Source organism: Solea solea, chromosome 1 (assembly GCF_958295425.1).
Source record: "Solea solea chromosome 1, fSolSol10.1, whole genome shotgun sequence".
Classification (NCBI taxonomy): domain Eukaryota; kingdom Metazoa; phylum Chordata; class Actinopteri; order Pleuronectiformes; family Soleidae; genus Solea; species Solea solea.
In genome coordinates, this window is record NC_081134.1 from 14,832,555 (window position 1) to 14,854,098 (window position 21,544).

General features: G+C 38.8%; 1 protein-coding gene across 3 annotated transcripts in view; it reads left to right on the forward strand.

Annotated features, from left to right (window-relative positions):
* The window catches only part of sntg1 (syntrophin, gamma 1), a 29,291-nt gene extending 8,846 nt beyond the window's left edge, over window positions 1-20,445 (forward strand). For all 3 annotated transcript variants that reach the window (XM_058644326.1, XM_058644334.1, XM_058644316.1), the window contains 12 exons: window positions 640-681; window positions 980-1,082; window positions 1,718-1,800; window positions 2,138-2,268; window positions 4,679-4,808; window positions 11,891-11,929; window positions 13,424-13,540; window positions 15,071-15,142; window positions 15,634-15,786; window positions 15,954-16,046; window positions 19,892-20,002; window positions 20,144-20,445. In XM_058644326.1, coding sequence (XP_058500309.1) covers window positions 640-681; window positions 980-1,082; window positions 1,718-1,800; window positions 2,138-2,268; window positions 4,679-4,808; window positions 11,891-11,929; window positions 13,424-13,540; window positions 15,071-15,142; window positions 15,634-15,786; window positions 15,954-16,046; window positions 19,892-20,002; window positions 20,144-20,326 — 1,257 coding nt within the window. In that variant the 3' untranslated portion in view covers window positions 20,327-20,445. The remainder of the gene's footprint in view (window positions 1-639; window positions 682-979; window positions 1,083-1,717; window positions 1,801-2,137; window positions 2,269-4,678; window positions 4,809-11,890; window positions 11,930-13,423; window positions 13,541-15,070; window positions 15,143-15,633; window positions 15,787-15,953; window positions 16,047-19,891; window positions 20,003-20,143) is intronic.
* The last annotated feature ends 1,099 nt before the right edge of the window (window positions 20,446-21,544 follow it).

Consider the following 21,544-nt stretch of genomic DNA (forward strand, 5'->3'; position numbering starts at 1 on the left):
ATGGAGCTCCAGAGTGACGGCGATTGACTATTATCTTGTATTTCTTACAGTTTTGAATTATCGCACCAAAAGGGGTGTCTTTCTCACCAAGCTTCTTCCTGATTGTCTTGTAGCCCAGTCCAGCCTTGTGCAAGTCTACAATCTTGTCACCGATGTCTTATGACAGCTCTTTGGTCTTGCCCATGGTGCTGGAGAGGTTTGAATAGAAGACATTCTGTAACAGGTGTCTTCAGTTCAGATTTGGAGTACTTTTTTAAAAAGGACAAAACAAACACCAGTCTGTGCGGGATCAAATACTTATTTAACTCCTTTTTTTGGACCAGTTTACCACCTTATACATTTCTTTATGTTGGGTTAACATTAGATCACAGCGTTCTTTGTCATTGATGGACAGCAACACAGATTCAAAATGCCAAATTGTCCATAAAGACAAGGGCACGGCTCCTGTTGATGCCAACAAAGGCTAACGGTGCCGCAAAAACCTCCTCGATCAGGGCGATGGACACGATTGGACCGTTGGGACTATGTGTCCTGGGCTCAAGAGTTATTGTGCTGGCTTCATTAATCAAGTTGAAGATGGAGTTACAGTGATGTGATGCCTGCTGTGTTATTTAGTGTAACGATATAACTTGTTTCCAGATAAATGGAATAAACGTTAGAAGCTATCGCCATGAAGAAGTGGTAAGCCGTCAGCTCATATCTCTTATTTTATTTCGCCGCTCTCTCAACAGCTTATCTTGTCTCACTTAATGATCTATATATTTTTCATGTATAACCATTCTTTTTCTTAAATGTAACTGCAAGAATTGTGTATACGGAGCTTAAAGCAGAGACAAAATAAAACCCTTCATCTTGCGTTTTCATTCTTAGCCAAATATTGACACACTGTGTTTCATCACAGCAAACAATCAGTAAAAATGTTACAGCTCTTGCCATAAAAATATTCTCAGATTTCTTTTTTCTTTTTATTACCTTCCAGGTCCAAGTTTTGAGAAATGCTGGTGAAGAAGTGACTCTCACGGTCTCCTTCTTAAAGAAGACGCCCGCCTTTCTGAAACTGCCGCTGTGTGAGGACTGCACATGTGAGAGACTTCTATATGCTCTTTGCTGTGCAGAATAATCAACCGAGTATTTATAGCTGCCATTACTTTCTCTGTAGGACTGGTTGTCCTGGTGACAAACTCTAGTCGACGAGAAAAAAATAAAAGACAACAAAAACAAATTCAGCTGCTACTCTTGGACTTGGTTGTTATGACAAAGTAAAGATGCTATTTTGATTAAAAAAGGACAGGACACACAAAAGTTTAAGAAATGTGGCATTGCTTATTGTGGTGGCTTTTATATATACATATACATATATATATACACACACATATACATATATATATATGTATATATACATACACACATATACACACATATATATATATACACACATATACACATATATATATACATACATATACATATATATATATATATATATATATATATATATACACACACACACACACACACACACATGAGCCAGGTTGACTGGCCAATCAAGCAGTTAAGTGGCACAGGACAGGAGGGAGCTCATGTGCAGAGAACAAAGCAACTCACCATTTCTTTTGAAAGGTTGTGATACGGTGAACTTGGAAATCTTGAAATAAATATGAGTGTAACACACTGACTTTATTGGCTGTGTGTGTGTGTGTGTGTGCTGCACTTTCAGGTATTCCAAGTGACCAGAGTAGTGGGACGTCCTCTCCTCTGTGTGACAGTGGTCTGCACTTAAACTACCATCCTAACAACACGGTATTTTTTTTTTTTTTCCTCAACATCTTTCTGACTGCATCATCCTTTGACTGACAGATTCTATAACTGTCCCTTTGTGACCATGCAGCAGCATTTCCACTGCCAGGAAGTTGTATTCATGCAGCTGTCACTGCTGGCTGTTTGGGATGCTCTATCTTTATCCTTTGAGGAGGGTGAATCAGCTCCCCTCTGCAGCTTGTGCTCGCTGTAGTCCTGCCTGTTGTGTACCTGCAGCAGCGGCAGCGGCAGCACTCAAGCTCCTCACTTGTCACCTGTTAGAAATGTGGTGGATGGGGAAACGACAAGCTCTTCTAACTTGAATTTCACGCTTCTGCAGGACACGCTGTCCTGTTCGTCCTGGCCCACATCCCCAGGGCTTCGCTGGGAGAAGAGATGGGTGGACTTGCGCCTTATTCCACTGCTCCACTCCCGCCTGTCACAGTACATGCCGGGCTCTGATGTCTGCAGGTAAACTGCAGGGGCTTCGTTCTGCAGGGTCAGTGAGATCCGTTCTCACTTGCAGAGCTAATGTAGTGCTGACATGGTTTACATTTTAGGTGCTTAGGGGGCTTTTTCAAATGGAGCAGAAAATATGTTTTGCAAGTATTTATATCCAGTTAAACCATTCGTGATGAACACCAAACAATTGTGCCGTAACATTGCTTACACTAAATCTGTGTGCCTGCTTCACTGCGGAATGCAACAGTGGATGCGTAATGTACTAAACCATTTATCTGTCAATACATAGATGTTCACTTCGCTGCATTGTAGATCAGAGGTTCCCACGCCTTTTTGACAACAAGGACCAGACGGCAGTTGTCATATTTCTGATGGACCAGAATGGATAATTCAACCAAACCACTGCGCAAAACACACAAAACTCAATACTGAACTCAGAATGTGAGCGTTGAGTCTGTTTTCTGCAGACAGTGTGGTCACAGCATGGCGCTATGGGTGCGACAGGCACAGTGTGTTATATAAGAGTCAGTCTATGATTGAGCTTCTGTGAGTGAATATAAATTCCTTTGTGATGAATAATAAAAATGTTGACATTTCTAGAAGAAAAACTTCAGAAAGATCTCAGAGAGAACAAACCTCTACTAAGGATGCTCAGTGTCTCACAGTGTCTCGCTGAGAAGGCGATCCATGAGTTATGCAGCTCACAAACAAACATGACTGAAAACATAACCCCTTGTTATGATTCAACACAATGCATTACGCTTTCCTCAATGTGTTTCTGTTTAGAACCCCTGCTGTACATTAAATAGCAACCATGGCATGTTTTAGCACATTAATTGGGATCATATGTTGTTTTGCTTCTTTTTTTCTTTTTTTTTTCTTAAGATTGGTTACCCCTGTATTCTTTTATCTTTTTTAGTTTAGAATGAAGACTAACTCTAGTCTGATTTATCATGTCATTTTTGTCCTCTCCAAAAATCTGCTGGCACATTCAAAGGAATAGTTTAATATTTGTTTGTATGATCAGCGTTAGATAAGAAGATTGACAACACTGTGTCTGTGCGCTACAAACAGCCAATTTACTGGGCTTAAGCTGGGTACATACTACACAACTTTCACAGTTGTTAGAGATTTTGAAAAGACTTGCGAGTACACACTAACTGGTTCATAAAAAGTAAAAGACTAAACCCAAATAAGTGGAAATCAAACTCACTTCTTAAAATAAGGTAACAGAGGGATTTATTTACAATAGAACCAAAACTACGGAACACAAAATCAAGCCATGAAGAGTCCAACAAAAAGAGCAGAGGCTGGCCGGCGTGCTGGCAGAGCTCAGAGTCAGGAAAGTGTGAAGTGAAGCACCTAGTTGCAGATCAAAGTATAGCACAGAGGAAGTCTGGTACCACATATGGAGACAAGACGTAAAGGAGTATATGAGGCGAGTATATGAAGCAGCAGGTGATGGGACGATGGGATGCAGGTGTGCGACTCAGAGACTCCGCCCAGCCGACCGGCCAACCTCCTGAAACACAGAACCACAGGAAACAGGAACCTAGCATAATGAGATACAGAACATGAACCCATTTTTGTTATGACGACTGAAAGACTGGGGACCACACATTTAACAACTGTGTCTGATGAGGGATCACACACACAAAACATGATTTGTCAAACCAGCCAAACGCATTAAACTCTCGCGAGAGCAACCATGTCCACGAGTGTGGCAGTTTAAAGAGTAAACAAACTACTTCCTGTTGTCTTCTGACACCATTTCCTGTGTCCCACCTTCTCACAGAAGGTTATCCTCACACACTTGGTGATTCGAGCCTTTACCCCTCACACACACCAACAGGTTTTTGTGCCAACGAGCCATGCCGACTGTCCCCAGTGCCGAGTGTTGCAGACTCTGCTCAACTGTGAATTGTGGGTGAGGATCGGGCAAACGATCTTGTAGTGTGTCCCCAGCTTAAGTGAAACAACTGCAATCACTTATCCTGGTTCTGTCTGAAGTTCAAAATACATACGCCAACCACAGAGTTGCAGTTTTAAAGGTCCACTGTGCAACATTTGGGTGGATTTATTGGCAGAAATTGAATATACTGCCTATGTTTTTAATTGTATTTAACTAGTATTTAATGGCTTCAAAATAAATATTTGGTTGGTTTTCATAACCTTAGAATGAGCCTGATATAAACTTTAGGCCATGTTTCTGCAGCATATTCTTATTTGAGAAATCAGCCACAAGATCATTTTAGTTCCCTGACTGACTTGGAAAAAGGAGGAGTGAGCTTCAGTATCAACATTAGATGTCACTTATTCTTACACATTGGACCAAGGAAAATGAAGGGTTCTGATTTAGATATGTGAATCACTGTAAAAGAGTGTTTGGATTAATATATATTTCTCTATATCTGCTCAGGAAACATGCTTTCCAGGTTATTGCTGTGGACGGCGTCTGCACTGGAGTTATACAGTTCCCCACAGCAGAGGACTGTTTGGACTGGCTGCAGGCAATAGTGAGCAACATCTCCGCTCTCACCAAGCACAATGTGAGTAAGATAACACAACAATAACACTTTCTTACTGAAGGTCTGCTGGCTCCTGCAGTCACCCATGTAAACCAATAAGGTATTAGGCAGGGTGTTGAGTTTATGAATCATCCAACAGTCCCTTTGTAAATGTCAACACAGCAAGTAGAAACGTATTAATGCCTTTTCACACCAAGCAAAGTGCACGCTACTTGTTTCTAAGAACGTGAGATCAAAATAACCGAAATTGCTCTGCTCTACACTAACAGTTCTCCCTCTAGCTAAATCCTTGCACTTGTATTATCTATAATTCATCACAATATATTATGTAATAAAGATACTCGGCAAGACAAAAAGGAATAACAATGCAGTCTTCTTTTGTCTTAGCTGGAACATATTTTTCCAGCTCTCCCACAGCTGATATGGAAGACGAAAAAAAAAAAGAAAAGCAGTGTGTTTTTGTGTTTCCAGACGGCTGATGATGCTCAGCAGGGGGAGTCAAATACAAACACTGCCAACAAGCTTCATTGCGTGTGTTGCTGGCTTATACAAAAAAAAAAAAATTGTCCAATTTTGAAAATGTTTATCAGGAGATTTTGATTGGGGTTTTTTTTTTCCCCCTCCGTTTCCGTGCAGTTAACGGCAGATTTACATTTCCCGAGCCTCCCGAGCCATCGTCTGGTAAAATGGAACCAAAATGTCACAGTAGTTTTTCACTCTCAACATGACATCGACACAACACGGAGAAAGCAGCAGTGAAAAACAGGGCTTTTGTAATGATTCTGTGTCCATTGCTATTGCTGTGGCTGTGTGTGTGTGTGTGTGTGTGTGTGTGTGTGTGTGTGTGTGTGTGTGTGTGTGTGTGTGTGTGTGTGTTAGAGCGGTAAAGGTCTACAGGGGATAATGGAGCCCTGGTTAATTGGAGTGGACAAAGTGAGGGATACACTAAACCTAATGTTGATGACTCACTGCCAGACAGGCCTGAACAATTGGGAGTTTATTCTTTGCTCTGAAAATGGCTGAATGCAAGACGCACAGATTTCGGTGCTGGTGGATCAGTGGTTGAGTGAGTCCACTTACAGCTGGAAGGCTGTGGGTTCGATTCTTAACTGTTAAGCCATATTTTCATCATGGCACAGTTCATTTTGGTACAGTATGCTATGGTTTGGAACAGTAAAACCCTCCGTCAGGCTTGCGTTTCGCCTAAAAACAGTACCTTTTATTTTATTTAACCTTTATTTAACCCAATAAAAGACCCAGAGAGATCAAGGCCTCTTTTCACAAGGGTACCTTTACTTGGTAGACGGGTGTGCGCTGTGCCCGGTGGCTGCATCAGCGAGATACGTAGGCAACAACATTTGGAACAAAAACATTTTTTTTTTGCCAGATTCACTGTTGTGTTTTCTTGTGCAATGAGCAACGAGCAAACGTGATTCTGACATGGCCAAAGGAGAAGTCAGATATTAATAAGCTTCATAAGGAATGGTCCATTTTTACAAGTCGAGGCTAATATAAAAATAAAGTATAGACAATGTTCAGCACACTGAGAAACGGGAGAACTGAAAACACAATCTGCTTGTTTTGATGTGAACAGGGTCAGAGAAAGTGTGTCTTAGCCTCGTAAACAAGGTCTAACAAAAACAAAGCAAATCTAACTTTGCACCATGTTTTAAATATATTTTCATAGGTTTGCCATGCTGTCAGACAACTCTTCCCTGAGACACAATATTTTCTCAACATACTCCTACGTGCATTCAGAGGGCTGCCTCACGGCATGGTAAACAACATAATAAAGAGTAGGGATTTTACTGATATTTTTCCTTATGGGCTCCTATAAGGTTGTTTTTTTCCTGCTCTCCTTGTTCACATCAAAATAACACATACATCCTATTCTGGTTCTCATGGCTTACTGAACGATGTCTACTGTTTTACACACTCTATGCATAAATACTTTATACCACCCCACTCCCTTTAATACCTTAAATAGTTTTTCCAAGAATAGCTTGAATTTTAATGAGTAGTTCACTGATAATCATTTTTATTCTCTCTCTCATTTGAGTGTTTTGTGTTGCATTAACTCCTATTTATATTTACTGTCATTTAGAAACATTGGGCTCCTGCTCAGAATATCATTTCTAGTAACAATACATTTGCAACAAACTGCTTTACTCGTCGCCAAAAGCAAACGGCATAATAACTATTTTCATGCCTTCTGCCGGCTCTTAACTCCCTGAGGAAAAGGTAACAGGAGCACATATAAACTCACTGCCAGATGGTCGATAGAAAACTTTATTAATCGGCATGTGAAACTGCAGCTTAGATACAAAAACCAAAACAAAACAACATGAGAATGAACTATAGTGTTGATCATTTGACTCTAAATATGGTACTCATCGTGTTTGATGCGCCTCGTTTTATTTCTTACATTTTATTTGTGTTTTGAAGCCTTTTATGTGACACGCACGTCTTTGCCCTGTGGTGTATTTCACTGCTGCTCCTGCAATTGCCCTTTGGTGACAAATAAAGTGATTGATTAATTTGATTGACTGTGCTGCAGATGAGTCCCACAATGACGTTATATACAAAAAAAGAAAGAAAGAATGTAAAAATTGAGAATCTATTTGAAGGATTTGCCTTTTCAAAGTTGTGTTTAAAAGACTAAATGAATATTCATGGATGGACCTTTAACAAAGAAAAAAAAGAAGAAGATCAATGAAGCCCACGGATTAAGCAGGGCAGCTAAATGAAGTGAGACGCACAAGCAGTGGACTGAAATGGCAACATTTCCAAACATATTGAAATAACGCACGGATAGTTCAGGGTCAACCTTTGCTTCTGTCCGTCTTACTTTGTTTTTGACATTTGACCTGAGCTGTTTGTCGTCAGTATTGTTCCGTTCATTATAAAAAAACTGCTCAGGTCTCTGTGTTCCACAGATGCCCATAAAGGTTCCTCATTGTTTGGGCCTGGTAGCTCGTGGGACCATCCTCGCACTCACAAAACCACTTGTGAGTTTGTTTAGCGGTGCGTTTGAAGGCATCATTGAAGGCGATTGGGGAGCATTATGAAGGAAGTGTTGCTCCATTGGCTCTAACGACTCCCACTTGCCAGCTACACAACAGAGCAGCCGCTACTGCAGGCTGAACACTTCTTTTAGCTTTCTCCAAGTATGACTCACAATCAGTTCACATCGAGAGTGTATGTTAAGGTTTGACTCACACCCATGATTCATTATTTTTTTGGTTTTTGTTAATGCTCTCTGTATCAGCTTGGGTCTTTTAGCCTTGGCATGGAATACAAGTGAACTGAACAGCAGCTCAGACTGAACAGCTTTGGCTGAGACGCAGACACAAAATATGGGGCAATTTTTAAATGAAATGTCTGTCTGTTCCTATCAGCAAGCATTGAAGCGTGGCCGCTGCTCATCTGTGTCAGGTCATGTTTGGTACGGACTCCTGATTATTTCTCAACATATTGAGTGATGGTTACTGATGGATTAGTTTGTTAGAGTGGAATTTAATCATCTAATCATCTAACGCGTATCACCAGTTGGATTATTTAAGGACACTTTTTATGTAACAGTTATGAAAGGAAAGGACTGAAATTGTTGTTCACAGCCGTTGTGACTGAGCGCGTCGCCACAATGGACCAAACCTACCTGACCCAAGGTGTCAGGATACAACAGAATACATAGACACGGGGAGAACATGCAAACTCCACACAGAAATCAAACCCAGCACCTTCTTTTATGTGAAGCAACAGTGCTAACCACTGTGAGGACTATAAGCACGAAGAAATCTCATCAAGAAGAAGAACCTCACTTGAAAGGAGACCGGGGGGAAGACAGGCAGCAGCACAGAAATTACAGAGCATAAAAAGCACAAAATAAAAAAAATGAACCCCTGAAGAATTCATCTTCTCGACTAGTTCAACTAAAACAGTGACATCTCGGGGAATCTGTCAGTCTTCCTCCAGTTCTTTCATCCCGAGTTGGAAAGTATTTAGTGAGAATAACTCTATAGGCATCAAGTCCTTCTGCAGCTCATTCCATGCAGCAGGTGCAGGATTTCAGTGCAAACATTTGAACCCGAAAGTAAAAAAAATACTTTTGACAACACAGAGAATTTGCCAGCCCATTACACAGACACAGAAGGCACACCAATAATTGCTTTTTAATAAAAGCCCACTGGTGACAGAGCACATGTGTGGCCAGAACAAGCACCATCCTACCCTAGAACTCACAATGATGATTTAGGCTTTGTAATACTCCTCAGGGAAGCATGGTAAACTGTGTCAAGCATATGGAGCTGTGTTAATGTATGCGTGTATAATGTATAATATATATATATATATATATATATATATATATACATATACACACATATATATGTATACGTATGTATGTATATATACACACATACATACATACATATATACATACATACATACATACACATATATATATACATACATACATACATATGTATATATATGTATGTATACATATATACATACATACATATATACATATATACACATACATATGTATACATATACATACATATGTATACATATATGTGTGTATATATATATATATACACACACACATACATATATACATATACATACACACATATATACACACATACACACATATATATATAAATACACAAATATACACATATATACACATATATATACACACACATATATATATATATATATATATATATATATATATATAGGGAAATAAGAAGGTTGGACAGTAATGATGTAATCCTGGAGTTATTAGTTACTCAGAAGTAATTAAAGCTGCAGTGTGCATATGGTGATGGGCTTTTTTCCATCACTATGTTAAAATGTATATACAGAGGCTATAAGACTGTGCAATATAGAGTGTCTTATGTCCTTTTTTCCCCAGCACAACCTAAAGGCAATTTTCACCAACTATATAAACACACCTGAGCAAAAAAGAACTCTCGGGGCGGTGTTTATTCTGTCAAACTGTTGAGATGAATGGGAGAAGCCAGAGGTATTTTCGCACCAAGGCGCTGGACGTGTTTGTCGTTACCAAGTAACCAAAACCTGTGAGCTGCTGAAATGACCGGCCTCGCTGAATTCATTAACACATTAAACTGTCAAGAAAAATAATCCAAATAAAGAAAGTCAGTGAGTGCCACATTTCCTCACAGCAGCTTTGTTGCTTCACGTATCTAATAGGAAGAAGAAGAAAAGAAAAAAACTCACCCTGTCTGCAGCGTTCTCTCCTTCAACTGATTCCAGACCAGAATAAAGACCCTTTAGCATCAAAAGAGGTGGTCGTGGTTGTAATGTGGGACTCAAGTGCAGGACAACATGAGGTCAGTGCAGGTAACATCCAAGTTCAACAAAGATGAATGATAAAGAATGTCTCAAGCAAAAATAATCCAAGAACAAAGCAAAGCAAACGGGTAAAGTAAAAAAAAAAAAATATTAAATCCATAACACAGGGAGAACAGGGTACAAGAAGCAAAGCAGAGAACAAAGCCAAGCTGGTGAGTATTTATACACATGAGGAAGGGAGAGACAACAGGTGAAGCTAATTAGGGCGGGGCAGGTAATCAAGAAGGCGGGAAAGCAGACAAAGACCAGGAAGTGGGGAAGAACAAGAGGTCAGTATCCAAACAAAGCGGAAGTGTCAAAATAAAACAGGAAATCCACAGAACATACAGGGAGAAGACAAACTCCAGTGATGACTATAAGGCAAAAATAAAACAGGAAAATTAAGATTAAAAGTCCAGATTAAAACAAAGGTCAAGGTAAATGGTCTGTGTAGCACTTTTCTAGTCTTGATGACCACTAAAAGCTGCTTTACTCAACAGTTTTTGCCATTCATCGATTCACATCCATTTCTATTACACATCATGGGGGGAAGTGTCTTGCCCAAGGGTACATCGGCATGTAGACTGGCAGAATCAAACCCACAACCTTCCAGTTGAAAGACAACTCGTTCTACCACTGAGCTACCGTCGCCCCACGTGTAGGATCATTAACTAGTTCCGTTTCGATGCGACGCGACGCGGAGTTGCCGAGAAAACACACGCACGTCGCAACCGTTATGTGAAATCATAATGTGTGTTTGTATTATAAAACATAGACACTGCAGCTTTAATGTTGCTTAAAACGAGCAAACATTCCGTCTGTTGATTGTCACCCGAAGACAGCAAATGTAGGAATATAACTATGAATAAAAAAACTGGGTATTGATTAAAATGTGCAAGAATCAATGTTGATAGAAATGTGCCATAGGGTACAATTTGGAAGACTGAGCAGTGATTTCAGTGACAGGAGGACGATGCTGTATGTATTTTTAGACAGAGTAGATGTGTGATTGTAAACTCCTCAGCCTCTCCTAATTGATGTCAGCCCTGCAGTAAGCGGGGACTGGCCTCAACAACTCACAGCTGCACCCGAACAAACCCACCGTCACTGCTCGCATATATCCAACTCCTCACAGCTCACATCTTTACACTTTTCCCTTCACTTCCTGCATACGCTGAAAAAGAAAAAGAAAAAGAAAAAAAAACAACAGCGTGGTTTTTCTCCCTCCCCAACTTCAGTAACTTTTCACAAAGAGCAGAGTTCTCGCCTCTATAGGAGGACGGTATCGGGCCTGGACAGCTTAATTTAGTCTTCAGCCCCTAAGAAAGAGTTATATTGATAGTGCGGCAGGAATTAGGTGCGAGTGATACCTGGGATCTGAGCAGAATGCTTTAATTTAAAGGCTCACTGATCTCTTAGTAGTTTTCCCTGCCTTTATTACCACAGCGAATGGATTTTTTTTAATGGATTTTTTTTTTTAGGAAAAGCCTTGTGTCCTTGTGGAAATAATTCTTTCTTTCTCATTTTTGTAATGTGTTTTTTTAAGTGGCTCTAACGGTATTTATTCAGTGCTGGGGTTAACATCATAGTTTATTTATTCTTACACATTACTAATGATCACTCTGACTGTCAGTTCCAGTCGGTCCTGCAAATACTTACACGTATTCGGACATTGACTGGTGCCTGATTGTTAGTGTCGGATATTTTTAATGACTTATTGACTTTGCTCTTAAATTCAACAGGTGAAGAAGATTAACAGAAATTTCCCAGTCAACCAGCAGGTAGGTTGTTTTCTTCCCGTAGCAGCAGAGCTCCTGCCAATTCTTTATTTTATTTTATTTTGTGTATTTTACCCAATGTCTGAAACTAAGCAGGCCAGTCAGTCAGAGAACGAAAGAAAACAGCCTCATTTTGCTCTTGCAACACAAAAGAAAGTGTTTGCATCATTAAATTCTAACCCATAGAGATACGATCGGGAAGGGATTTCACTGCCTTCAGTCAGTGAACGATCAGTGTCATCTTTCAGTTCAAACAAGGGGCATCGACACGAGAGAGGGATTCTTTTTTCAGTATTTCTTTGTTGTTGTTGTTTTTTTTCTTGGCTTGTGAATTCACTTGACAATTCATTTGAAAAATTAAGCTGCCAGGGATCTGACTGCTCGTCCCCAATCTTTCACAGGCTTATTCAGCAGATCCATCAAAATAATAAATACATAAATAAATAAATACTCAATACAGAAGAGAAAAAAATTACAAACAAGTAAACGTTTTACTAAGGTTGATTTTCTGCCTGACTTTAATGAGGAGTGATGGTGTAAAAAGTCTTGATGTCTGAAATCAAAACTGGAAAAACCCGCAGCTGAGGCTGTGTGCTCGCTCTCTTCATCTCCCCGTTGGTCTAACCTCTTTTTTCTTCTCTTAAAAACTTGAGAGTGGGTGGTATAACGACATAAAGCATCACCTGCTCTCAACTTGCACAGCCTCCAGCTTCCACTTTAGTAGATTAATATATAATTACATTATTTATTTTCTATTGTTAGTGCTCTGTTCCTCATTGACTGTAACACAGCCTATTATATATTCTCTTTTATGCATCTACCTGCCTATATAGGAACTACTTTAAATTAGCACAATCTGCCCTATTTACATGCAAATGTCTGTGCAGTGTCCACATTACATAATGAAATAGTTTACTATCAACACTGAAACAGATGAGGCTTTGATAATGCATGCCTTCATTGTATATATTAAAACATCTCAACATATCAATGAATCCAATTTGAGCTTTCAACATCAGCATCCCGGCGCCTGACAGTGGTTATTAGCTCTCTTCTGTGAATACATAATTATTTCAGTAAGACATCAGGTCCATAAATGTGAGAAACAAATACTTTGAAATAGTTTTTATGTGGCAACTGGTATCATCGTCTCATAGTGCATTTACTGTCGTTGGACGCATCACAAGCTGTCATGTGTTCCTCTTTTTATCAGCGTCAGTGTGATATTAACATCTGTTAATGGGTTTTTCACTGCTTTAAGCACCGGGCTAAATATGGGAGTTGTATTTTTAGCATTTCTGTGTCTCCTTCATTTCTACTTCTCTGACATTAGATGGCTGCCACTGCAAATTCATGTCCCGATGGGGATTATTAAAGTAACCTATCATAGTTCTGCTTGTGATCATTTGGGCAACTTTTTTTGTACCTGTATTTACACATGGTAAAGACTTTATTTGTGACATTAAATACACGTGAATGTGTTTTAACCTTGGATAGATTATCTACATGGGCTGGGTGGACGAGAAGGAGCAGGACTCCGTTCAGGACCGAATGTATTTGCCAAAGTTCCTCGCGTTGAGAGGTTCCTCGCTCTTCAAGTTCTCAGCACCACCTGTAAGTTTCGACCCTCCGTCTCTATTTGCCTGCATGCGCCAACTGCTTGAACGTGGCGTGGCTCGACTCCACGCGGGATTTCTCCTTAAATGTTTATGTATCGCTGAAGGAGAAAACGCTTCCCTGCTGGAATCAGAAGGAAGCAGCTCACTCATAATCCTTTGTGCTCCATTGATCGTCCCCCTGATTGATGATGATCATTAAATCTGTTTTCATTCTGCCAGCCACTTAAGTGATTATAACAAGAGGGATAAGCTGTCGATGGTAGTGAAGATGGGAAAAGATTGATAGATTACTGAAATTGCCTGCTCATCTTGGATGTGCTGTGTGATATGAATGAAATATGCTAATGTGAGAGGATGGCGGAATATATGAGCCAGCTTGTTTTCAGACTTATTTATTATTAAACATGTGGTCTCTTCAAATAAATCCCAGCCATGGATAGGGATTGACACCCTTGGATTATATTTGAAGCAACACTTGAGTGTGGCTGGACTTGTTTTATTATTATTGTTGTTTTCATTATTATTATTGCTGTTGTTGTTGCTGTTGTTATCTTTATATTATCTTTTTTTCCACCTATAGCAGTAATAAGGCTGTATTTATATTATGATATTATGTTAAAAGTAGCTGGGTGTTTTATTACTTCACTTCTATTAAATGTTCTGAGCAAATCAAAAACAGGAGAGGAAAAGACAGCGCACCTTTTGCCTTTCATTTACCCCAAAAATAAATATGTATAAAAGAAATGACAGACCGTCTGAAGACAGATGATTACACTGCTGTTGACTCATTCACATGTCATTTTCTCTTATTTAATTTAATTAATTTTTAAGCAAAGACACTTAACTCCATGTTGCAGCGTATGAATGAGTGACTGGCAAAACTATAGTGTAAAGCAGCTCATCAAGACTTTAGCAAAAGTAAAAGTTGCTAGAAATATAAATAACAAAGTAAAGTGCAGATGCGTGAATTTAAAGTATTTGTACTTGACATGACGTTACATTAAAACACTGTATAATAAAAGCACAAATAACAAATGGGATTCAGTGTATGCAAGGGTTTAGTTTGAAGTGAGGAGCTTTTCAAGTCCTTTGTTTTTAAACTCTTAACAGTCAACGCAAAGCCTCAGAGAAACATTCACAACATCACAACAGTGAACAAAAAAGAGTTTCACAATTTCAAAATAAAGAAAAGAAAAAAACATTCAAACATCAGAGTCTAATCATGGCCAGCTTGTTATGTCAGAACACACAATTCAGCCTAAATGTATATGCATTTATAGTGTTGTACTAAAATAGGTCCGATGTTTGCCGTACGCTGCAAAACATGTGCTATTTCTTAATTGACACATGTTGTCAGTACAATCATTTGTATCTATATGGACAGATGGAGAATGCAGGTGACACGTGTAAATGAAGGCTATAAATACAGTCAGTCACATTTCAGGTCAGGAGCAGCTGTTTTCACTCTTGAAAAGGAATCTGAAATAAATAAATAAAATGCATAAATTGCCTGTGATATTTTCAGGTGACAACGTGGGACTGGACCAGAGCCGAGAAAAGCTTTACCGTGTATGAGATCATGTGCAAGATTCTAAAGGTAAAGCACCGCCATGCTATTTGTTGAGTTCGCCACACTTGCTACACTGACTGAATATCAACTAAATCCAAGGACTGCGGTAACAAAACTCACCCACTTTACTGTATGTGTTCCTCATTTGTAGCACTTTAAGGTTTTTCGATTGTTTTTGTTCATTCAAGGTCACACTTAGTTTGATCGCGTGAATGTGTCTTTGTAAAAATGTATTCAGACGCACATTATAGGAGCTTTATTCCTGTAGAGACTCACATATGACCTACATTGCCGTTATATGTGAGAATGAGGATGTAACACAAACCTGCACGTTGTGTATAAACCCATTACCTTAATGTGAGTGTTGAAGATATGGGGAATAAGAAGTGAAGTGCTCTCTGAGGTGCAGTCCTCAGACTGAAATGAACCTTCATTTAGCTGCATCGCTCTCGCTTGTCAAATCTCTGCATCGCTCTGTACGTGATTAGCATTGGCAGTTTGTGCTTGTCTTATCTCAGGATAACGACCTTCTGGACAAGAGGAAGCACTGCTTCAGCGTCCAGACGGAGAGCGGCGAGGACATGTTCTTCAGCGTGGAGCTGGAGTGTGAGCTGCTGGTCTGGGAGAAGGCTTTTCAGATGGCCACCTTCCTGGAGGTGGAGAGAATACAGGTCGGCACCTGAACGCTGGAAAACGTGCAGGGAATTGTGATGATTGGAATCTCGCATCCGCTGTTAGCTCAGTGGTTTTTAGTGCCTTTAGATCGGTAAAGATCGTAAAACATTGGGACTTTTGTGACCTCGTGGGTAACATCTTGTTCTCTTCCTTTCAACTGCAGAGTAAAACATACGCCTGTATCATGGAGAGCCACCTAATGGGTCTCACTATTGACTTCAGCATGGGCTTTGTGTGCTTTGATGCAGCTTCAAAGGTGAGTGGGAACACAGTGACAGAGAAACAGATGCTTTCAGTGGGATGTTGTACACGGTGTGATGAAACTAACCACAATGCCTCTGCTTCTCTTTTTTCCTTTTTTTTTCCTCTTCACTTTTTGGTGCCGATAAGCTTTTTTGCCCCGTGTGCATTTCTAAAGTATCAGCACATTTATTTGTTTAGATGGCTGGTTCCACCCTCTGCTCAAACCTCTCACTTCTGCCTGCAGTTCATTTTGGACTTTTTCCCAAATCTGAGAGCCATGTGGACTCCTCTGCTGGTGCACATTACAGTATGTGCCGGTGCAGGACACAAGCGCTGCCATATTGTTCTCTAAGATTCTGGCCCTAATTCCTGCAGCGTGGCGCAACAATGTCCCACAGAACACAATAAAAACTGTTGCCAGCGTGTAGTTCAGTGAACGAAATGCACAAAAACACAACCCGTACGTAAACTACTATAGCTGACACAGTATATACAATGTTTCTCCATAATTAAAAGCTGGTATTGGCAAATTTCAAAGTTAGAATTTGTTTTAATCTCCTCTCTGGTGACAAAGATGCTGATTCGCCGCCTTCATCCTGAAAAGCTCCTCACTTCAAACTAAACCCTTTCATACACTGAATCCCATTTGTTATTTCTTCTTTTATTATACAGTGTTTTAATGTAACGTCATGTTAAGTACAAATACTTTAAATTCACGCATCTGCACTTTACTTTGTTATTTATATTTCTAGCAACTTTTACTTTTACTCCACTACATTTCCTCTAACTATCTTTGTTTCAGAAGAAGAAGAGTTAGTATTATGGTCTGTATTTATACAGAGCTTTTCTAGTCTTGATGAGCTGCTTTACACTATAGTTTTGCCAGTTACTCATTCATACACTGCAACATGAGGTTAAGTGTCTTTGCTCAAGGACACTTGCAGAGCCAGGAATTTAACCCACAACCTTCCCGTTGAAAGACAACTCGCCCTACCACTGATCCACCATGGCTCTGTTCTTACTCCTCACTTTTTAAATACTTTTACTTCTAAAACTTAAGTACATTTTATATCAGAAAACTACTTTTGATGAAGTACAGTAAATGGCATACTTTTACTTCTGATAAGATACTTGTACTTTTACTTAAGCGTCCCTTTTAGGTACTGGAATTTTTACAATACCACCAACCTCTGCCTAAAACCTTCAAAATGCCAAGATCTCATGAATGGGTTTAGTTTTTAGCACTTTGAAAATGCAAGAAAAAAAAAAGTGCTATAATTTTTATTTAACGAGTGATAGCTGTGTTTATCGCAAGTAAACTGTCAAGACTCTATTGGCTCCATCCTTGAAGTTAAACTGAGAGAAAAACAAACTTGAGCAAACATATTAAGATTAATGTGAATCTGACGACTGACTGCATTAAAAAATGCCATCAAAATAGTCTGGCTTTAACATCTTTGGGTGGGACATATTTTGCTGCAATAAAACAAAAATGCACCAGATAACCAAAATAAAATAAAAACTGCAGAGTACGTTGACTAATTTGAAACAAATAAAAATAGGGGATTTGGAGAAAGCGATCTATTTTCTTTTTTTTTTTATGTTGAAGAAACAAGCAAAAGGTTAAGGTTTGGATCTGGTGTTCATATCTGCCTTCACAATAACCAGTTCATTACCAGCTTTCATCAGCGGAGTGCACATGCTGTGACCGAGTGAAATGTACTTAAGCATAATGAACATATGGCTGCAATGTCCAGCTTCTGCTGCTTCAACCAAACGGAAGACCATAATTACCACGTCCACGTATGAAATGTGTTATTCAATAAATGTTTCATTAATTATTTATCCTGATTTAAAAAGATGACTTAGGAACCGACCACACATACAGTAGAATTCATTTGCTTTGTTAATTAGTGTTAGTAATTCATAGCGTTGTTTTGGATTTCCATTACCAGCGTATAAAGGTATTCATGCTGCCGCTGTAGTCTCACTGTGTTGTGCTGGTTGACAGCTGGGTCACGTATTCTATTAAAAAAAAAGTGCATCATATTCACTTAGATCAGGTTTATGGGGTTGTCCCGGGAAAAGCACTTGTCTCTAACCATTTGTCCAAATGACACTATTTTGGACTAAGAAGAAAATTCGTAACCCTCAAGAGGAAAATGATGATGTTTATTCTGTCAGAATAATATAAAATAAAAGTTTTATCATTCTGAAAAATAGAGATGTGTGTTTTTTAGTGATCAAGAAGGGTGTAAAATATTTATACATATATATACAGTATATATATATATATATATATAAACCAGAGGAGCATGAACAGAGAATACAAACAATGCAGGAAATACATTTAAACACAGTACGCAGAATCACTGCGGGTGTTGCAGTTATTATTATTATTATAATTACAGTTGCAGGAGCAGACAACACTATATTGTAACATGGACAGATACATATTCATGTGGAAAACATGGACAGTGTTCAACCTGAAGAGCCATTCGTTCGACTCACTCTGCAGCTTTTGTTTATCCACTTCAGCACTAATTAAATCACTGAACTCTGTTATTTCAGGGGCAACTTCTGTGGCTTTGTTAAATCTCCTGATAGTAAAAAAATCAGGAGCTCCATTTCATACACATCCATGGAAGAGGGACACAAGAAGGAATTCATAAATTAGATTGCAGTGACTAGAGACGCATAGTTATTGTGTTTTCTTGTTGTTTAAAGGTGATATATGTACTATTATTTAGTAGATTATTAGTTATGACTATAATCACAAATGACTGGATAGGTGAACGATCAGGACAGGTGAACGATGAGGACAGGTGACCTTTGACCCATTTGACTGATACATTATGTGTTTACATATTTATTTATTATTTTTATTTTGTCAGCACTTTCATTTGTAAAGGTTTGCCTTTAATGAAAAACAATTAATGTCAGATTTCTGTTCCCTTGTTCCCCTTTTTGCACGAGAAAGAACCCCAACCGTGTTAAAAAAAAGTAACTGAGTACATTTTAACAAGCTACTTTTTTACTTTAATTTGTGATTAAATAGAATTTTATCAAAAAAGTGGTACTTTTACTTTGCACCTCTGTAAAAAGAGGTATAAACGGGAAGAGAAGAGAAGAGAGTAACTGCTAACTGTGGCTGAAGTTCCCTGTTTTGCTTCCCTGTCTGGGAGAAAAGTATCCACACCAGCATGTCTGCTGTCAACTTCCTGTTCCTCTTCAACGTCTATATTTTAACGCATCTCCACTACAGACCCTCATTTTTCTTCTCTGGTCAAGATGTTTTTGAGAAGAGTACTGAGACTTTTTAGAAGTTCAGTATCAGTCACAATTTCTTGATAGTAGTGGGTGATGCAACAGACCAAAACACCAAACTAATGGTTTGTGTTTTATATATGTACACATATATATATATGTGTGTATATATACATATGCTGTTGCAGGAAGCCGGAGAATCAGTGTCTTTGTCACCAGAGAGGAGAGAGTTGGAAAAATGCCTGTACATTGTTTGCACATTGAGACAAAAACATGTTTTACACAAATTTCAAATTCAACACACACAATGTGGTGTTTGTGTACAACCGCAGTGTTTTTTTCTCAATAAAACGTTGTGGTTTTCTTCATTTCAAATTGTTAATACACTAGTTCAACACGCAGTAAAGTGTATATCAAACAATATCAAACAACTGCCAGATATTGAAAGTCATGCTGGAAAAATGGGCAAAGTCACTTACTCACAGGACATTTTCCGGCCCCTTTATGGTTAAAATAAACACCAAAAAAAGGCTTAAGTGTTAAAGGGTGAATGGTGAGACTGATGTCATTTTTGTATTCTTTGTATTTTAGGCAGTGCTGTGGAGATACAAGTTTTCTCAACTAAAAGGATCGTCTGATGATGGAAAAAGCAAGATTAAGTTTTTATTCCAAAATCAAGACTCCAAATCTATTGAAGCAAAGGTAAGTAACATAAACCTAGTGTTAAGTGTAACGCTGAAAAGACATTCAAAGAAATGCTATAGACTTTTGAAGCAGCAAGTTCAAATGTAATTGAGTATAAAGAAGATTTCTCTTCTCTCTCTCTTTGTCTCTCTCTCTCAGGAGCTGGAATTCTCAAACCTCTTCGCCGTGCTTCATTGTATTCATGCTTTTTTTGCTGCCAAGGTTGCTTGTCTGGACCCGATGTTTGTGGAGAGCCACGGCACCGCAACCACCACTGGGATAGCTTCACTGTCCAGTATCTCATGTAATTCACAGATACCCAAACTCAAATATGTCACTTGACAGGCGCTGCTCTCAGAGCCCTCATGAAAAAAGACACTGAACTTACACACGTGACCATTGCCTAAAGATGTGGACAGCAGAAGAGGAGTAAACTGAGATTATGACACTTTGGGGGGGGGGGGGGGGGGGCAGCTGTAGCGGTGGAAGAGGAGGGACTGATACAGCTGCATCAGATTTTCAGGAATTTCGGGAATAATTGTGGAACTTAACACAAACCTCTACTTTGAATAACTTCACAGAAACACTATGAGCCCAAACATGTGGGACTGCAAATGTTTTTAAGTCAAGTTTTTTCCTTCCTCAGACACCACAACAATCGACAACAACACACAAAAAAGAAAAATCCACTCCCACCATGGGTTTTTCTACTCTGTGTCATTTTAACCAATTGAAACGTTATTTCAGCCTTCACTGGGAGTCCTGCAAAAATATTTCTCTAGGTGGGAAAAAAACCAACTTTAACTTATATTCAAAATTCAGTTTTAAAGCAAAATATATTTTCCATACATTATGTGACGTCCAACTAAAAGTTTTAAAGAGTTTAATTATATATTATTTTGCTGGCAGAATTAAGGTAAGAAATGAATGGTTTTAAATCTGCGCTGGTATTATTATATTCTATAACCTTGTTTGTATTCTTCTGTGTGTATGAGTGTTTGCAGAATTACTGAATGAAAGTTGTCAATCAGGTTCAACTTCCACTCAAGCGTAATCTGACAAAAAAAAACACTCTGAACATGATTTTAAACAGCTTGCATAATCTTTTTTTATATCATTTATTAAAAATAAATTGATTATGTAAATAAACACCGACGCTCAAATGAGCTAAAAAAAATAATGAATTATGGTGAGAAATTAATTACGTGTAGGAGTTATTGCATTTGTTCATTTCGATGTGCACCAGAGTCGAGTAGATAGACAGTGCATAACCTTGTCATTGTCATCATTTACTCTGTGGACCAATTTAGAAGAATAAAAATCAGCAATGGTGTATTTTTGGAATATTTTATCTTTTCTGACTCAAGCTTGTAAATATAATAAAAGGGACATTTTTTTGACAAAAAGGAAGAAAAAAAAAAGATATCGCAAATGTAGCAAAAAGATTTATGCCCCTTTAAAACGTCCCTCTGTGTTGCACTGCAGAGTGCAGCCGAGTCACATCTCAACTTTGATAATCAAAGAGAGTCGAGCCGCAATTAGTCATGCTCCTACTTTCCA